Source organism: Peromyscus maniculatus, chromosome 14 (genome assembly GCF_049852395.1).
Source record: "Peromyscus maniculatus bairdii isolate BWxNUB_F1_BW_parent chromosome 14, HU_Pman_BW_mat_3.1, whole genome shotgun sequence".
NCBI classification, from domain to species: domain Eukaryota; kingdom Metazoa; phylum Chordata; class Mammalia; order Rodentia; family Cricetidae; genus Peromyscus; species Peromyscus maniculatus.
This window is the reverse complement of record NC_134865.1, coordinates 71,104,355-71,122,321: the sequence shown is the minus strand read 5'-3', so window position 1 is coordinate 71,122,321 and position 17,967 is coordinate 71,104,355. Positions and strand designations below refer to the sequence as shown.

The following is a 17,967-nucleotide window of genomic DNA, read 5'->3' as shown; positions in this document are numbered from 1 at the left end:
CCATGGAGGCATCACTCTCATGAATGAATTAATGCTGTTCATTTAAAATGGATTGGGTCTCACAGATGTGAATTCATTCTTGAAAGAGCAGGTTGTTTTAGGCTGGCCTCTTCTGCCTATAGCTATTTTCCTTTCTGATTTGTCATGTTATAATGCCACCAGGCATCCCTCACTAGGATGCCAGTGCCATGCTCTTTGGACCCTATATCCACTTGAACCATGAACCAGATAAACCTCTTAATAAGTTCCCTGGCCTCAAACATTTTGTTACAGCCTCTCTAAGTGGAGTAAGGCGTGCTGTACGGCCACTTCATTCTCTCCTCAGAGCTTGTGAACATTATCATATCTAAGTCCACTTCAGCACTGAACTGCATGTGATGGGATTTATAGGAGGAGACTGTGCCACAATTTTACTAATTGTTCTTAAGATTTTTCATTTAGATTCATAGACCTTCACCAATAAAAAGAACCTTAAAGAACATGCTATAATACCTCTTATTTTATGCGTGTGAGATTAAATGATCCATTGGAGATCACATGTATTCTAATTTGCTTTCGATGACTGTGATAACGACCATGACCAAAAGCGACTTAGGAAGAAAGGGCTTATTTGGCTTACATGTCCTGATCACAGTCCATCATTCAGGAAAGTCGAGGCAGGGCAGGAACTGAACCAGAGACCACAGAGGAATGCTGCTTGTTCAGTTTGTTTTCTTATGCCACCCAGGACCAGAGTAGATGGCCCTTCCACATCAACCACTAATCAAGAAAATGCCCCCCCATACATGCCCATAGGCAATTTGATGGAGAAAATTCTTCAGTTGAGAACCCTCTACCCAAATATGTCTAGGTTTGTGTCAAGTTGACAGAAACTAAACCACAAAACATACTTTGAAGGATTAGGACACAAGTGCCCCTCAGCCTCCAACACACAATGGGTTTTCCATTGTAATAGATTGCAGAATCATTGTTTAATTCTGTCTCCTTAAAGCTGGGGTAAATTACTGTAGTTGGATTATTTTTTACTGGTAGCTTTGAGTGCATTTGGCATTTGGTTTATGTAATGATTTTGTTCTTAGTACTAAAGGAACTGTTTGTGATACTTTCTTAAATTAGCATTATGGAAATAATGTATACTGCCTCCTTTCTTTATATTCAACTGTATTTACATGCTAGTCTTTCCAACAGGTTGTATAAATAAGTTAAATGTTATGATAAATTATTCCAGAGTGGCACACTAACAGTTTGCATACATTAAAACTATGGTGCAACACTTTGAATCAGATTGCAACTACATGTAAATTTGTAAATGTGTGTGGTTAATTTTTAAATATAATGTTCCACGCATGACTGTTTGTATTTAAGTGAGTGAAGTTAACAATAAAATTAGCATATTTAACCCAGGAACTAAAATAAGAAGACCATTAACACACATACACCCGCATACCCCTCCATCCTGTCCCCTGCCTTCCTGCACAGGAACCACTCCCCTGAACTGAATATTTATTACTCCTGTGATGTGTGATGGCAGCCATGTATACATGACTGTACACATATACCTGTGTATTTTCCTGACGTTTAACCTTCCTGGTTTTAAAACTTTATTAAAAGAACAAACATATGTAGTCTTGTCAGCTGCCCCTTTTTTCACTCGATGTTCCCAGTACTTATCTTCGTTTTATATATAATTTAACCATTTTTAATGTATTTAGCACCTCAACATATAAATGTATCACCATTTGTCTTTTCTTAGGTTGATAGATGTTTACTATTTTCTTCCAGTTTTGTTTGCTTGTGCAAGAACCAATAATACTATATGAATATCTCATCCTGGTACACACCTGCAAGCATCACTATTAGATGTATACTTAGGTGTAAACTTGTTGTGTTGTGAGTTACGTGCTTGTTCAGCTATTACAGGAGCAAATGCCATTTCCAGTCATTGACACCCAGTCTGCACTTCCAACAGTAGCTTTTGAGATTCTGCCGACCCACACCCTCTCAGTAACATCAGAACTCCCTGTTCTCTCCCATCAAGTGGGTGTCCGATCAGGTGGACTTGGTTTCCTTTCCCCAGCCATGGCGTTCTCCCTCGTAGCTCCACGTGCTTACGGATCTGCTGTGGGATGGTCTGTATGTCAAATTGCTCTGATTGGTCAATAAATAAAACACTGATTGGCCAGTGGCCAGGCAGGAAGTAGGTGGGACAAGGAGAGAGGAGAGTTCTGGGAAGCAGAAGGCTGAGGCAGAGAAACTGCCAGCCACCACCATGACAAGCCGCATGTGAAGACACCAGTAAGCCACAAGTCACGTGGCAAGGTATAGATTTATAGAAATGGATTAATTTAAGATATAAGAACAGTTAGCAAGAAGCCTGCCACGGCCATACAGTTTGTAAGCAGTATAAGTCTCTGTGTTTACTTGGTTGGGTCTGAGCGGCTGTGGGACTGGCTGGTGACAAAGATTTGTCCTGACTGTGGGCAAAGCAGGAAAACTCTAGCTACACGGATCTCTTCTATGGAAGAACCTAGCCACAGCCCTTACTCGTTGGCTTTCTGTGGACATGAACATGTTATGTATATATATAAAATGCATTTACATACATCCGTGCTGCAGATTGTTTTTGCTTAGCAGATATTTTCTCCTAGTTCCTGACTTGTCTTTCCACCATCTTCAGAAATCCTTTGAGATATAAGTAAAATTAGGGCTGAATGTCTGAATCTGTCCCATGGGTGGAGTGCTGTGTTTTTTTAGACGCCAGGGAGATGTTACCTATATTTTTAATAAAATTTAAAATTTTGGCCTTAACTGTTCTTGGATTGGTTTCAGATTACAAGACAGTACATAGAAATCTGACTTTACTTTTTTCCATGTGAATGAACAATGTTTTCCATTCTTTTTATTGAGAAAACAGGCAATCCATCTTTTGTCTGCTATCCCGCCTTTCTGCCTCTGTTCCCGTGTTTTCTGTTCTGTTCCATTTGTCATTTAATCCCTCCCCACACCATTATTACTGTCCGGGTAGGATCTTCCTGTCAGTGTGGCAAGTCTCCCTCCTTAGTTTTCCACTAGTGGTTTGTTGGTTACTTTCAGTTCTTTGTATTTCCACATAAACTCGAGATAACTTGTGAAGAACTCAAAAGACAAAGCCCGACCCTAACACTGGATTCATATTTTCATTACTATTGCATTGATAATCAATTTCTAGAGAATCGGCATCTTAGTGATGCTGTCTTCCTCTCTTATCAGTTGGCGTGTTGTCCATTTAATTTGGTGTCATAAAGCCCTTTGAGATGCCTTTACAGTTGCCCCCCCCCACAAGCTCCATCACCTTCACAGTCGCTGTGGCTTTCACACAGTTTTCCCTATGTGCCAGCCATGTTCTCCCCTTTTACATCCAGTCGTTACAGCAAGCTAGTTGGGAGGATCCATTATTATTAGACACCACATATAGGAAACTGAGGTACAGAAAGGATAATTGACTCACTGGAAGTCAAACAATGAGGAAGCAGCAGAAGCAGGATTTTAACCCAAGGTACCTAGGAATTGAGTCTGTGCTTTTAGTTGTAACTCCTTATTCAGGACAGGATTTTCCTCCTTTTGTTGGCTTTAATTCCTCCATGTTATATTTTGGTTGTTGTAAAATGGTAGCATTTAGAAATTAATGCTTTTAAAATTACTTGTAATTTTACATAAAAGTAAAATTGATTTTGTATATTGATCTTATATCTAACAGCCTTGTTAGTTTACCTGTAGAGCACTGAAATTATTTCTTCAAATATAATGCCAGTATAGAATAGTAACTATTTTCTTTTTTGAAAATATTTATTTTTTATTTTATGCATATGGATATTTTGTCTGCATGTATGTCTGTGTGCCACATGCCTGTGGTGCCCAAGGAGGCCGGACGAGGGAGTCACATTCCCTGGAACTGGAGTTGCAGAGTATTGTGAGCTGCCACATGGGTGCTGGGAGTGGAGCCTGGGTCCTCTGGAAGAGCAGCCAGTGCTCATAACTGCTGAGCCATCTCTCTGGCCCCACTAGTAACTATTTTTGTTCTTCATTACTAATCCTTATGTATTATATTTCTTTTTTCTTGACTTATTGCACTGTCTAGACCAATGGTTCTTAACCTGTGGGTCATGACCCCTTTTGGGGTTGCATATTAGATATCTTACATAACAGATATTCTGCATATCACATATTTACCTTATGATTCATAACAGGAGCAAAATTACATTTATGAAGAAGCAGCCACAACATGAGGAACTGTATTAAATGGTTGCGGCACTTGGAAGGTTGAGAACCACTGGTCTAGACCTATCAGTGATAGTAATGTCTTGTTCTGAAACCTGGGGAAAGCTTTAAACATTTTATCACTGCTATAGATATGTCAAAAATGTTATCTGTGGCCAGAAGATAATGTATCTTTATGAGGGGTAAAGACAATTTCTACCAAGTCTGACCTGAGTTCAATCCTCAGAACCCATTTGGGAGAAGAGAACCAACTCCCAACTTATCCTCTGACCTCCACACTCAAATGGTGGCACAAACACACATGTACACAGAATTTGAGATACTATGAAGGAAATTAGTTCTTAAAAAAGCAGAAAATTATGCATTTTAAAAGCAAACAGTTTCCGGTGCTTACAATTCAAAAGTTATAAAATTTTCAAGATAATATTTTATATCAAAATAAAGGTTTCATAAAATAAAGAAGAGAATTCACTAATTCACTATATATGAGGCCATTATAACCCTTTTATCAAAACAAACAAGAACAAAAAAGAAAGAAAAGTATGGCTCCATCTTGTTGACTGACATAGACATGCATGCACAAATACATACACACACACACACACACACACACACAAAGCGCGCGCGCACGCGCGCGAGTGAGCACACACACACACATCCTAAGTAAATAGTAATAGAATAAGTATTACTAAATATAAAAAGTTAATAGTGTGGCCAATTAGATTTCTACAGAAAAACTTAAATGGTGAAATGATATTAATGAATTGATGTTAACAGATTAAAGAAAAGATATCTCAACAGATAGAAAAAAAGCAAATAACAAAGTTTAATGCTTTCTCTTGGTTAAAATGCTGATTGCTAGACTAGATGAAACTTAATTTTTGCATAGTTTTAATAAAATGAATGACAACAGAAAAAAAATTTTATTTCGTGTGTGTGTGTGTGTGTGTGTGCCCCCGCGCGCGCGCATGCGTATACATGTGTAGCTTTAAATTTAGTGTCCTTCTGTCCCTGCATTCCAAGTGTGGAGATTATAGGTCTGCAGCACCATCAGATTCTGCAGTGTTTTTAAGAGAATTAAAATTACAAAAGTTTTTACTAACGTCACATTTTATGGTTTCTTCATCCTTAAGCATTTGAAGCTATTTGTTTTTAAATGTAGAAATGCTACATGAAGTCTACTTCGGTCTGTTTCTTTTGTGTAGCTGAAGTTTTCTCCAGTCCCACCCAGGCCTGCAGCCGCTCAGACCCAAATAAACACACAGAGGCTTATATTAATTACAAACTGTATGGCCTAATGGCTCAGGCTTCTTGCTAGCTAGATCTTACATCTTAAATTAACCTATTTCTATAAATCTATACCTTGCCATGTGACTTGTGGCTTACCTGTATCTTTACATCTTGCTTCTCCTGGCAAGTCACTTAGGGAGATTTCCAAGGGCTCAGGATGAAGGACTCCCCTCAGAGTGACTCGTTTCGCACGATGAGTGGAGAGACTATCAGAACAGTACTGTGCTAACACAGGTGAGCAGCCAGTGTGGGTGCCTTTAGGTTTGCTTGGGTTCTGAGTACCAGCCTCACAAGGTCACCCGACGCCGCCTCCTAGGGATGAGGCATCTTGTTTTAGAGTTTCCTTACTCTCCTCAGCAACAGGGAAACTTTCATGTAACCCTTTAGGTTTCAGTTCAATGTGGGAAGTCTGTCCTATAAAATACTCCATGTAGGCCAGTCCTGGATCTGAACCAAACCAAAGGTCACACTCATGGTACAGGCCAGTGCCTCCAGTGCAGAATGGACTAACACGAGAGTGCTAACCCTTTTGGGATCCATCTGCTCTGAGAATTTGGCCCAGTCATGCCCACTGTTTTTTGACTCCTAGGGCTTTTAAGTGCTTTTGATTGAGTATTTTAGCCTGAAGTTTTTGGGGTTTTTTCGGTGAATTTATCTGAATATCCAAAACCAGAAAGCCACACAATTACTACTTTTTCATCAATGCTTTTTTTTTTCAAAAATTCTAATTTTCAAATACTGATTTGAGCAGACTAATCTTTTCCAATTTTCCATATATCTAATAGTCCTTTACATCTAAGAAATGTAGAAAATATATTACATCGAGGATGCATTTCTGAAGTTCAATAACTCTGGCTTTTACTTGAGTTGTACTTTTTAATTGCGATTTGAAGGATCTGAAGAAAAACAGATAGTTTTGGCCACTTAGTGTGCTTATGTTGCATATTATTTAGAAGATGTAAGCTAAAACTTCATTTCTATAAAATAAAAGCAGAATATAACTTAGTGAGTGTGTCATTGGACTGCATTGCCATTGCTGTTTCTTATAAACAACATGTGCCATCATGGAATGTTTGTGTCATCAAGTTATACATAAGAACCACCTCCTGTGACTTAGGTAACACTTTATGTAACTACTGTTATAGCCAATGCAAAGTGGTTGGTTTTCTGTGTCCAGGTGGATTGATGGGTTTCCCAAACCACCAACTCTTGGTGATTAGTTAGGAGGATTCCCAGGACCCAGCACATGATCATCCTCATGATCTACTGTGGTCCAAGGATACCACCCACGATCAGCAGAGGGAAGGGAGGGCTCACGAGGTAGGGGCCGCTTAGTTCCCTAGCATCAAGTTATGACAACATTCTGGCATGTTGCTAAGAGCAGCCCCCTGGGGACTCGGTGCCCAGGGTTTGTATTATGGGCCACCCTGAAGGAATTGTATGTCTAGTATCATGTACCACCATTCTAGCCTCTCAGAAGAAAAGCAAGTCTTCAACACAGACCCAGTTTGCACAGACTGTAAAAGGCATTGTGAGTGAGTGGTGGGAAACCTCCCTCAAAGCCAAATTCCCATATGTCATTCAAAGCCAGTCTTGTGAGCAGGGTGGTAGTAGGGCCTAATAGGCAGCCCTTGTACACATGGATAAGGGGTAAACCTTTTTTTAATTGAAAATAGATTTTTTTTCATATAATATATTCTAAATATGGTTCCCCTCCCCATCTCCTCCCAGATCTTCCCCACTTCCCCACACACCCAAGTCCACACCTTTTCTTTTTTTTCCTCTCATAGCAAACAAGTAGGCATCCATGATGATGATGATGATGATGATGATGATGATGATGATGATGATGATGTAAAATAAAAACAAACCAGAAAGAGGGCTAAAGTTCCCAAAGCCTGGGCCACATGCCAAGCACTGGCCAGGCCCTTTGCTTTTCTCTAGTCTTCAAGACAGCCAGATCGTAAATGAACTGAGGCCCAGAGAGACTGAAAAAACGCAGCCAAGGTTTGACAACTAACAAAAAGTAAAACAGGATTAAAACTCAGTCTGGCTTCAGAACCCGTTACTTTATCAAATGCTTTATTGGTTTTGTAAAGAATTATTTTCGAGTTGTCTCACCTCGTGGATAATATGCTTTATACATTTGTACAAAAAATGATTAGCGAAAATTGACTTCCTTTAGCCTCTTTTAATCTTCGGTGTTGTTTCATGGCTATTAATTTTCAGATTTGGAAAATCATCCTCATTATCCTATGCAAACACTGCCTGATCTCAGAGGCTTTTCTCAGCCTTCGTGTTTCTAGGTTAGAGAGTCAGCGTTTGTTTTCCTACAGAATAGTTGTCTGATCTGTATTTCCTTCTGGTTTCTCTCTGAAATATAGCCAATGTAGCCCTTATAATTGCACAGAGAGGCTATTCTGGCACCATGGTTTATCACAAGAAGATAAAATCTGCTATCTTTATATATTTAGGCTACTGAATCAAAAATGCCATAAACTGGGATAAGGATGTAGCTCAGTTGATAGAGTGCTTGCTCTATGTGCACAAAGCCCCGAGTTCAATCCCCAGCACCTCGTAAAAATGAGCACGGTGACTCATCCCTGTAATCCCACCATTCAGAGATTGGGAGTTCAAGGTCATCCTTGGCCACACAGTGCATTTGAGGCTATGCTGGTGTATATGAAACCAGGTCTCAAAAATAAGCCCCCAATATTTGCTGTAAACTGAGTAGTATATCAACAGCAGAAGTTGCTTTTTCACCCTCTGAAGGCTGCAGATAAGAGCAAGAGTCTGCAGTTCCTGGACGTACAGAAGGCCCACCTTTCAGCATAGGTCCTTACGTGGATGAAGGAGAGAACTCTGCTGTCTGCAGCCCCTTCTGGGCACTCAGAAGCCCATTGACCTAGTGGCCTCGCAAAGGTCTGCCTTCCTTCAATGCTGTCACTCCAGTGGTCGGCTTTCAAAGTAGGACTTTTGGAGAGAGATGAACATTTAGTCCCCAGCTTGAGCATTTTCTATTTCATATCCTTCCTTGCGATTCTAATTTTACGTTGGTTGAGTCTTTTACCCCACTGCATAGGACAGTGACTTCAGGGAGTCTAGTGTTTCATGTTCCCACACCATCTGGGATGTAACTTCTAAGGAGAAGCTCGCCGCTCCATGAATGTTTGGGTCTTTTTTCCCTCATTGAAGTGAAAGGATCCACTCTGTAGTGTATCCGTTCCCAAGAAAATACATTATGGCTTCAAGAAAAGTTGGAGCGTTAACACATGTGCTGAAATATGATACAGATGTTTAATGTCTTGCAGTAATAATATTTTCCCGTTCATAGTCACCTGCTTTTTTGATCCCTGCCTGTTTGCTTTCTTTATTCCCTAACACCTGCTCCCACGGATCTATTTACAGTCTGTTGTCTTTTCTAAATGGTGGGTACATATGTTAGAGAAGACTGATTTTTTTCTGATGACTTTCAGTAGATTCCTTAAGGAGTCCTTGCTATTTTATTATTTTCCTTTCCCTTTTCTTTCGCTTCCATAAAATACCCGAGTACCGATTTTACTTAGCTACTCCATACTGTGTGGCCTTAAGTAGAAAAAGTTGTTTCTGGTTTTAACTTTTAAAAAGCAATTCTCAAATGTCAAACTAGTGCAAGGTGGTGAATGTCCCCCTACCTGTGTAGGCTTAGTGAGCTCGTGTATATATTGTGTACTTGTGATGTACATGTCATGTGTGTCTAGGTGAGACACGGCTGCCTGTTATTTATTCCCTTAGGATGTCTACACTTGTAGTTTCCTAGGTACACAGCCTGTCACCTTCCCCGTCCAGTGCCTCCACCCGACTCCCAACCCCAGCAGTTCTCTGCTGCCCAGTTTTCTGTCGTCAGTCACACTCACCCATCCTAGAGAGGCTCTTTTGCTTTGTTGTCTGCCTCTCATTCTTGACGATAAAGATGCACGGGAGGAGCACACTTGCCTGCCATCTAGTGATGGCCTCTGAGTGCCCCGGTGAGCAAAAAGTACACCGTCGTTAAGATATTGTTGAGTTAATGTCTGAAGCTGTAGAAAAACAGGCTGGTTGATGTTAGAAAGGAGATATGATGTTTATTCATCTGAGTCGATGATTTTCCTGGGATTGAGACTAGAAAGGAGTAAACTGATCTTCACACAAATTTATAAATCCTTGTCTTCTTTTTGGACTCTTTCTCCTCTTTGCACAGAAAATGTGTGGTTCATATTGTCATAGTTATCCATCTTATAGATGTTTTAGTGTTTCTGTACTGGTCTTCCTTCACAAACCCCATTGTCTTCTTTGGTGTGTATTTAGATGTGACATATATGGTACTGCTTTGTATAAAATGGAACCTTGTCTTTTCTCACTCGGCATTCCATTTTGAGATTATTCCATAGGCATGCATGTAGCTCTTATAGTTCGTTCCTTTTCACTGCTGTAGACAGCTTCACTGGATGGTAATTCCATGTCTATTTAGTTTCCTGGGAAGGTGGATTCAGTCATTCAGCAGAGTGCTCCTGCCCTGGCAGTAAGTGTTCTGTGTAGGACTTCAGCTTGGGTGATCTGTCACAGTCTTCCACCTTGGGACACTCACAGACAGTGGGGAGTATTTATAAGAGCACATTTGTGTGGTAGGCAGATTGCTTTTGGCTGATGGAACCCTGCCTGCCTGCCTACCTGTTTGTCTGTCTGTCCAAGATACTGGAGTGCAGAGTCTAGCCACACTGAAAGGCAGCATTGGCTTAGGTCTGGGAGCTGTGCCTGGGAAGAACCGTCTTCGTATTCGCTGGGAAGGAGTCTTATACATTGTGTACTTCCACAGGTATTTTTACATGGATAACTAAAACTTTTCAAAGTAGGTTTAAATATACTTTCAGTATAGTACAAATACTGACTTTTAAAATGAAGTATCAAGTTTTATGTTTATCTAGTGGAATCCAAACCCCATAGTGATTTAATACTCTATTTTTTCTTGGAAAATGTAGGAAAGCTGTAAGAACAATTCAGAAATATGAAGTTTTATATTCTTAGTTGAACTCACATTTCTATTATTCTTCTTATATTAAATTTTATTCTCCTGTAATTTTTAAAACAATTTTAGGCTTTTAGGGCCATTATTTTGGAATTAAGTTTATGAGGTTTAATTTGCATATGATGGGAGTCTCCATTAGTAGGTGTTAAATACTGTGTGGGTTTGACAGATGGATCTAGTTGTATAACCAGGGTCACACTGTGGAGTCTTCTGTCCTTCTGCCCTCCCTGCCTGGTCTCCCAGCCTCTGGCATCCCTGTTCAGAGTTCTGTCCCTATGCTATAGCCCTTCCCAGAATGTCCTAAGTCACACGACACAGTAGTCATCCTTTGCATCAAGCTTCTGTCAGTGCATGTGGGATTTATTCATATGTCATGTGGGTGGTTCCTTCCAATCATCGAGTAGTGATTGTCACAGGACAGATGGACTGTCACAATTTACATAGTAACTAGTTGATGGACATTTGAGTCATTACCAGTTTGGGTCGGTTGTGACTAATAGTGCTATCAATAATTTGTTCGGGTTTTTGTATGGACATTCATTTTCTATTGAGTTGAGTGAGATATATGTTTTAAATATATCAGAAACTGACAAACCATTTTCTTCTTCTTTTAACTGAATATGCATACACGCAACTGTATGTACTATACAGCATATAATATAGGAATAGATGGACATTGCTCAATTGCTGTCTAGAACTAATCAATAAACACACCTCACATACTTGTCTTTTTGTGTATGTTTGTGTTGTAAACCCTTCAGACCTTCCACCTGCAGAACCTCTTCTGCATGGCTGTCTCACTACACCCCACTAACACAGCAGCCTGCCATGTGCTGAGCGGCAGTGCATGGTGTCTCGGCAGGGATGGGTTTTCAGTTCTCTAACAGGCAGGCACTGAGAGCTCCTGGTACTTTTCAGTGTGTGCTCGCCAAAGGACTAGAGACTTCAACAGTTGGTTTTATCCTTGCCCACATCCATGTTTATTTAAGTCTTGCCCAATATTTGAATTTTTTTTTTTAGTCCTGAATTATAAAGAAGTTTTGTAAAAACCAGATAGGATTTCTAATCTATGGTTTGTTTTTGTTTGTTTTTTCATTTTCTTAGTACTTTCTTTTAAAGACAAGGAGGCTTTTACAACGAAATTCAACTTACCATTTTTTTTAAATGATTAGTACTTTTTTTAGTCTTATGTTTTAAATCTTTGCTTAACATAAATGTGATGCCTTTTAGCCTTACATATCAGCTTGGCAAGGCCATGTGACCTCGAATTTCGGTTAAAAACTGGTGTAGACCTTGCTGCAAAGATATTTTAAAGACATTATTAACGCTGAAGTCAGTAGACTCTGCTGAAGCAGAATGCCCTCCATAATGGGGTGAAGTGAGGCTCTTCTAATTGTGGGGTGTTTTAAGAGAAGAGACATCTCCCGAGAAGAAGGTCTTCTGCCTCCACACTGTCTCCAGGTTGGAGCCTGCAGCACCAGCTCTTCTATGGACTCTTTTATTTATTGATCTCTTAATGCCACATTCTTAACTACATAAGTAAATCTTGAGATCTGATACCTTAGCAGCATTTTAACCCATTAATACGCCTTTATGAATCATCGATTTCTACCCAAAAAAAAGGAACTCAAAACAAAATTGTCTGTGGTTTTGTTGTTGAACTCATATGTAGCCACTAACATAAAACTTAAATTTTGAGCATTCCAGTTGGTGAGGTATGATCTTCTGTTTAAAGGGTTTTCTTCAGTTATTTTTGCTGTTTTAATGTTTTAATGTAAGTTTTTCTGCATGCTTTATCATACAACTATATATTAATGCTTATACTGTTATGATATAAATCCTTTAAATTTTCCTTGGTTGGTTTTTATATGCTAGTTTGATAACAGCAATATTGCAGAGTGTCTTAGTTGGCTGTTACTGCTGTAACAAGCACCACAGACCGAGCGGCTTCAACAGGGTGTGTGTGCATCTTTGCCCAGCCCTTCACCTGGAAGGTTTAAGATCTCTTGCCCTAACAGTCTGATTCTCTTCCCAGCTCCAAGGTTGCTGCCTTCCTACTCAGGGCTAACGTGGCCCTTCCTTGGTATATGCTCATTGGGAGAGGATCTCTTTCCTGTTTTTAAAAGGACATTCATCCCAGGAGGCCTCACCATCGTTACCTAATGACTTCCCAAAGGCCTTCCTCCAAATGCTGTCACAGTGGGGCTGAGAGCATCAACCTGAAAATCAAGACATTTAGTGCATAATGCTACACTGGCTTACCGACTCTAATTTTGTCCAATTGTGATGGTTTGTACTTAGAGATACAGTGATGTCTGTCCTCTTTGAACAGTAGCTTTTGTCTTTACCAGTCCTCAAGTCATTGAGCTGGTTTTCTCATTGCACTGGCTAGAACCTCCTATGCTGGGATGAGGAAATGTGCCGCCAGGCATCTTGTGTCCTCCCTGTCTTGGCGGCGGAGGAGAAGGCTTTAGTATTTCACATTGATGTGGTGTGTAGAGCTGTGGTCTGTGCTTTGTTTCATTTTTTCAGGGAAGGGAGGGGCAGGTAGATAATCCTCATCAGATTAATGGAGCCCCTATGAATACATACTGATGGGATGGGATGCCCCTTCTGCTTCTGCTGGCACAATCATACGGTTTTCCCCTTTTATTGCTGTGATGGATATTAATGGCAAGAAGAGAAAAGTTATTGAACCATTAGCTAATGTAAGGCTCAGAAAATTTCTAATTTTTTAATTTTTTTTTAAGGGGATTGTTTATAGTAGAATACACAGGGTAACCCTGCTAAATGTATCTGTTAATATGTGACAGGTACTCAGCAGGAATAAATCAAGAAATAGAGGAATAGTTTTAAAGTGGCAGTTTGGAAAATAAGGATTCTCCTCCCTCCCTCCCTCCCTCCCTCTCTCTCTTGTGCATGCGCGTGCGCGTGTGTACGTGTACGTGTGTGTGTGTGTGTGTGTGTGTGTGTGTGTGTGTGTGTGTTTATGTGTAGTGTGTGTACATGTATGTGGAGGCCAGAGGTCAATTCTTACATGTCTTCCTCAATTACTCACCACCTTGTTTTTGAGGCAGGGTCTCTTCCCGAGCCTGGAGCTCTGTTTCCTAGACTGGCTGGCCAGTGACCCCCAGGACCCCACCCCTCTCCCCAGCCTGACTCTCCTTTTACATGGATGCCACAGATCCAGGGGCTCATACTTGCTCAGCAGAGGCTTTGCCAATTAAACCATCTCTCCGCTCTCTACTCATCTTTTGACAAAGGTTAATGAAAATGTTTCTCTCATGTCTGAACAGATTTTGAGGAAACTGTAAAACATTTGTGTAATGTGAGTTCCTTTTATTCCAAAGGTGTTCTGAGCTATGCATTTATTTCATTAAGGTAACCAGTTTTCCTCCACCTCCTCTTGGTCACGTGGTATATGTAAAGCGCTGTGAACTGAGAGAGATGAGAATAAGATTGTTTGCCAAGCCCTGTCTCATTCCTAAGAACAGTGAAAAGGCGCAGATGCCGAATTCCTTGCCACACTGGTGTTTCCCACCAGCTCACTGATAAGGTGATATGGATGGTTGCATATTTAGGTGGGCAGATCAGTGGTTCAGTCAAGAAACTCCAGCATACATCACCTGGATAAACCACCACAGATGATTTCTTACTCTGGTCTCTGACTTGCTTTCATGGGACTTTCTCCCAGAGCCATGCATTCTTTCACAGTGAGAAGAGTCAGGACTACCACATAAAAATTCCCATCATCTTGGAGGGTTTTATTCTTGTTTTTTGTTTTGTTTTTGTTTCATATACTTTGTCTGGGTAGTTTGTTTGTTTTGTTTGGTTTTTTTTTTGTTTGTTTGTTTGTTTGTTTGTTTTAGACCTTACAGGTCTTTTGCTTATATATTATGGTGTCTGTGTCTATACATGTATCCTGTGCTGTTTTTTAAGCTTGTTTTTTAAAATCCTGTTCTGGTTGTTTGTTTTCTTATTTTTTTTTCTAGATGCCTGTTTGTTTTCTAATGAAGTAGAGAAAAAGGGTGTGGATTTGGGTGGGTGGGGAGGTGAAAGGGTCTGGAAGAAGTTGTGGACAGTGGAAACTGTAATCAGAATATATTGTGTGAAAAAATTGTTTTCAATTAAAAAAAAAAAGTCACCATCTGGGGCTGGAGAGATGTCTCAGCAGTTGAGATCACTGACTGTTCTTCTAGAGGACCCAGCTTTGATTCCCAGCACCCACACAGTAGCTCATAACACTCTGTAACTTCACTTCCAGGGGATCTGACACCCTCTTCTGGCTTCTGGGATCACTTCATGCATGCAGTACACAAACACACAAGAAAACAAAACATCCATACACATGAAATAAAAATAAAAGTTAAAAAAAATCACTACCTTCCTAAGCATTCGTGAATTCAGAACATCTCACTGGATGCCCCACAGACTCTTCTCTCTTAACAGAAAAAAACCAGGAAAGGGTTGCTTTAACCTTTCAGTGATCCTTTTATAGTACACTGCTTCATGAATACCATGTTTTTATTGTTCCTCCGGCTCCCAGAAAGTTGTTAAACACCCAGAAAACACATACATGCAAAATGAATTTGGGGAAAGAAATGTGCCTTTCTTTGTAAAGGAGAAGGAAGGTGCTTGGAGAAGAATGTGAGATCAAGAAACCAGTGCAAGCCTCACAAGCATGTTCTTAAGCACATCAGTGCTTTTAAAAAGATCATAAATACAAGTTGAAGCTCTGGTGACCGACTCCATTAATCCTCCCATGCCTGTGTAAAGCCACAGTGGATGTCCTCAGGGTTAACACTGCCACTGACCTGGGGTACAGGCAGTCTGAAACTGTTACATTCAAGTATGTAGGTGTCTCAGACTTCATCCTTTGACTCTTGATAAAATGTTACTTAAGACAAGTACGATTCCAGACAGGGTTTGTTGCAGTGGTACATTATTTCTAAGACATACAGTAGATCATAACTATAAATATATCTGAAATAATTGAAAAATAAATAAATAAATAAAAGCAGTTGAGTTAAAATTCTTTTGAGTGCTGGACACTGAATTTTGGGTAGACTAAGATTTAATGTTAAAGTAGGGAAATGCTGTAATTATTCATCTTTTTCCTGGTTCTTTCAACAGATACATACTGAGGCACCTGTTAACTTGAGTACATTGGCAAGACTGGTGGTGATGCCATATGTACTAGACAGACTTAAAATGTAACCTGAAGTGAGAGAGCAACAGTAATCAAGTAAACTAAACTAATAAAGTCAATTAATAACAACAACATCACCAGTTACTCTAAACACTGGGAAGGAAATTCTAGGATGACAAGAAAGCAGTGACTTTACCCAGGGCTCCGATGGAGACCCCAGGAAAGAGTGGCATGTGTGCTGTGGGGTCTGTGGAGACACCAGACAATGGTCCTGGCGGGACTGATGCTTGAGCAGATGTTAAGAAAGGAGTTACATAGTCAGAAGAATGTATCTCTGTGGCCAAGGAGCAAGGGAATAACAGTTCCTCCCTTACCCAGTGAATACAATCTGTGCTGCCTGTTTACACAGGGGGTAAGTGGAGTGTAGACATTCCAGCTTGCTGTGGAAGTGTTCGAGGAAGGACCAAACTCAAGTGGTCTAACTCTAGACCTTCCCTCTACTGTGGCCCACTGCTCTGCAAGCCACAGGAACTTCCATTTGAATGAAATGGCTGTGGAAAGAAATGAACGCTCACCAGCTGACCTTCCTCTAAGCGGAGGAGTTGGTGAGTGTGGTAGCCAGCCTGTTTATGCCATTTGTTTTCTACTTAAGTGATTCATTGTTTTCCATTTTGGTATTTAGTTTTCATTATTTTCCAGCTAATTAAAAACCACCTCCAACTGGAATCAATTAGAATCAGTTTGAAAGATGATTTAAAATACTTTCGTGTGCGTCGGTCCATTTGTCTCCTTTTGTCTGGCTATGCAGTCCAGTACTCAAGAGAAAGGGTTCCACCTTAGGCCCTTCCAGCTGTAGACTGAAACACCATAGACTGATGCGACAGAAACTGGGGTCTCATTGTGCTAGAAGCCGGTAAGTTGAAGGTCCGGGCACTGGAGATCCAGTCTGGTGGGGGCCTACAGTCGTGGTTCTTGCTGTTTGCTGACAGGGCAAAGTGGCTCCCTGGGCCTCATTTGCAGGACCACTAATCCTGGCAGAGGGACTGTCTGCACGAAGCCCCATATCCCAATTCCATCAGCATCACATGGGTGTTTAGATTTCAAATATGAATGAAGGGTGCATGAATATTTGAAACAGCAGAGTCTTATAATAGGAAAGGTTTACATGCAACATTAAAAATAAATGAAAATATATTAAATAAATGTATATTGAGCTAAATTTCAATAGTCTAAATCGGAGAAGAAGATATCCTACTATTAGCAGTGGCAGCTGTGCGCACATCTGACATTTCTGATAGAACAACTTTGTCTTACAGAGTTTAGACAGAGTGAATTTTGCCTGGAGTTTTCTGCAAGTCTGTAACATCTCATGTTATAATAGGAAAGGAAGCGCCACTTTCTCTCTGTATAACTAGAAAAAACCAGGACCTTAGAAGGTTATTGTAGAGTGATAGGAATTGTCAGAGTCCTGAAACTTAAATCCTTCCAGTCCTTTCTTCTTGGAAATCTTTTTCTCCACTGATAAAAAAAAGAAAGAAAGAAATGGAAACAAAAGTCTGTGTGCACCTGCTGTGCAAGTTAGCTTCCAAATTAATTCACTTTGACAAAAGCCAAGTGCGACCTCGGTGTTCTTCAAAAATATTTATCTGGACACATACAAACGACAACAACAGCCTGTGTTTGTGAGCCGCTGAGCCGTTTGGGTTCTGCCTCGTGGCTGGCTTCTTAGGGACATTTCGGGGTAACTTATCATAGTTTAACAAATTAAATGCATTGTGACAGTGAAAAATACTCAGACTGTAACTCATTGAAGCATTTAAGTTGAATAAAGAATGCTGTTTTTATAGGAGTCTACCATGGTTGATGTCACTACATAAATAAGAGGTATTAGGAGGAGAGTGAGCCCTGAGCTCTGGAAGGAGCTGACATCTGGATCAGCAAGTGATCAAAGGAAATGAATAGGAAGTAGCCTAGGGTCACGGCGAAGGGGCTCTTTCTAATGTGTTTAGATAGAATTGAATGAAGACACAGAAAAGAGGCCAAGGAGAAAGTGGTCATGTGATAGGAGTCTGTTCACTAGAGCGTAACAAAAAACAGCGAAGAATGGAAAATCTGGGTTAAATACAATAGCTACTCATCAAAGGACTGAAAGATGGGAGAGTATGTTTTAGCCAAAACAAGGTCAGAAGAAGCCAGAAATTACAGTTTAGGTCAGTTCAAATCTGGG

At 40.3% G+C, this 17,967-nt stretch overlaps 1 protein-coding gene across 4 annotated transcripts in view; it reads left to right on the top strand.

Moving 5' to 3' along the window:
- The window catches only part of Efcab11 (EF-hand calcium binding domain 11), a 163,590-nt gene that overhangs the window by 70,970 nt on the left and 74,653 nt on the right, over positions 1-17,967 (top strand). Inside the window, exon 6 of one of the 4 annotated variants that reach the window (XM_076551218.1) lies at positions 15,725-15,852. The exons of the other annotated variants lie outside the window; for them this stretch is intronic. Within the exon in view, the coding sequence (XP_076407333.1) occupies positions 15,725-15,752 (28 nt within the window). The 3' untranslated portion in view covers positions 15,753-15,852. Of the gene's footprint in view, positions 1-15,724; positions 15,853-17,967 lie in introns of those variants that run through there. 4 annotated transcript variants of the gene reach the window in all.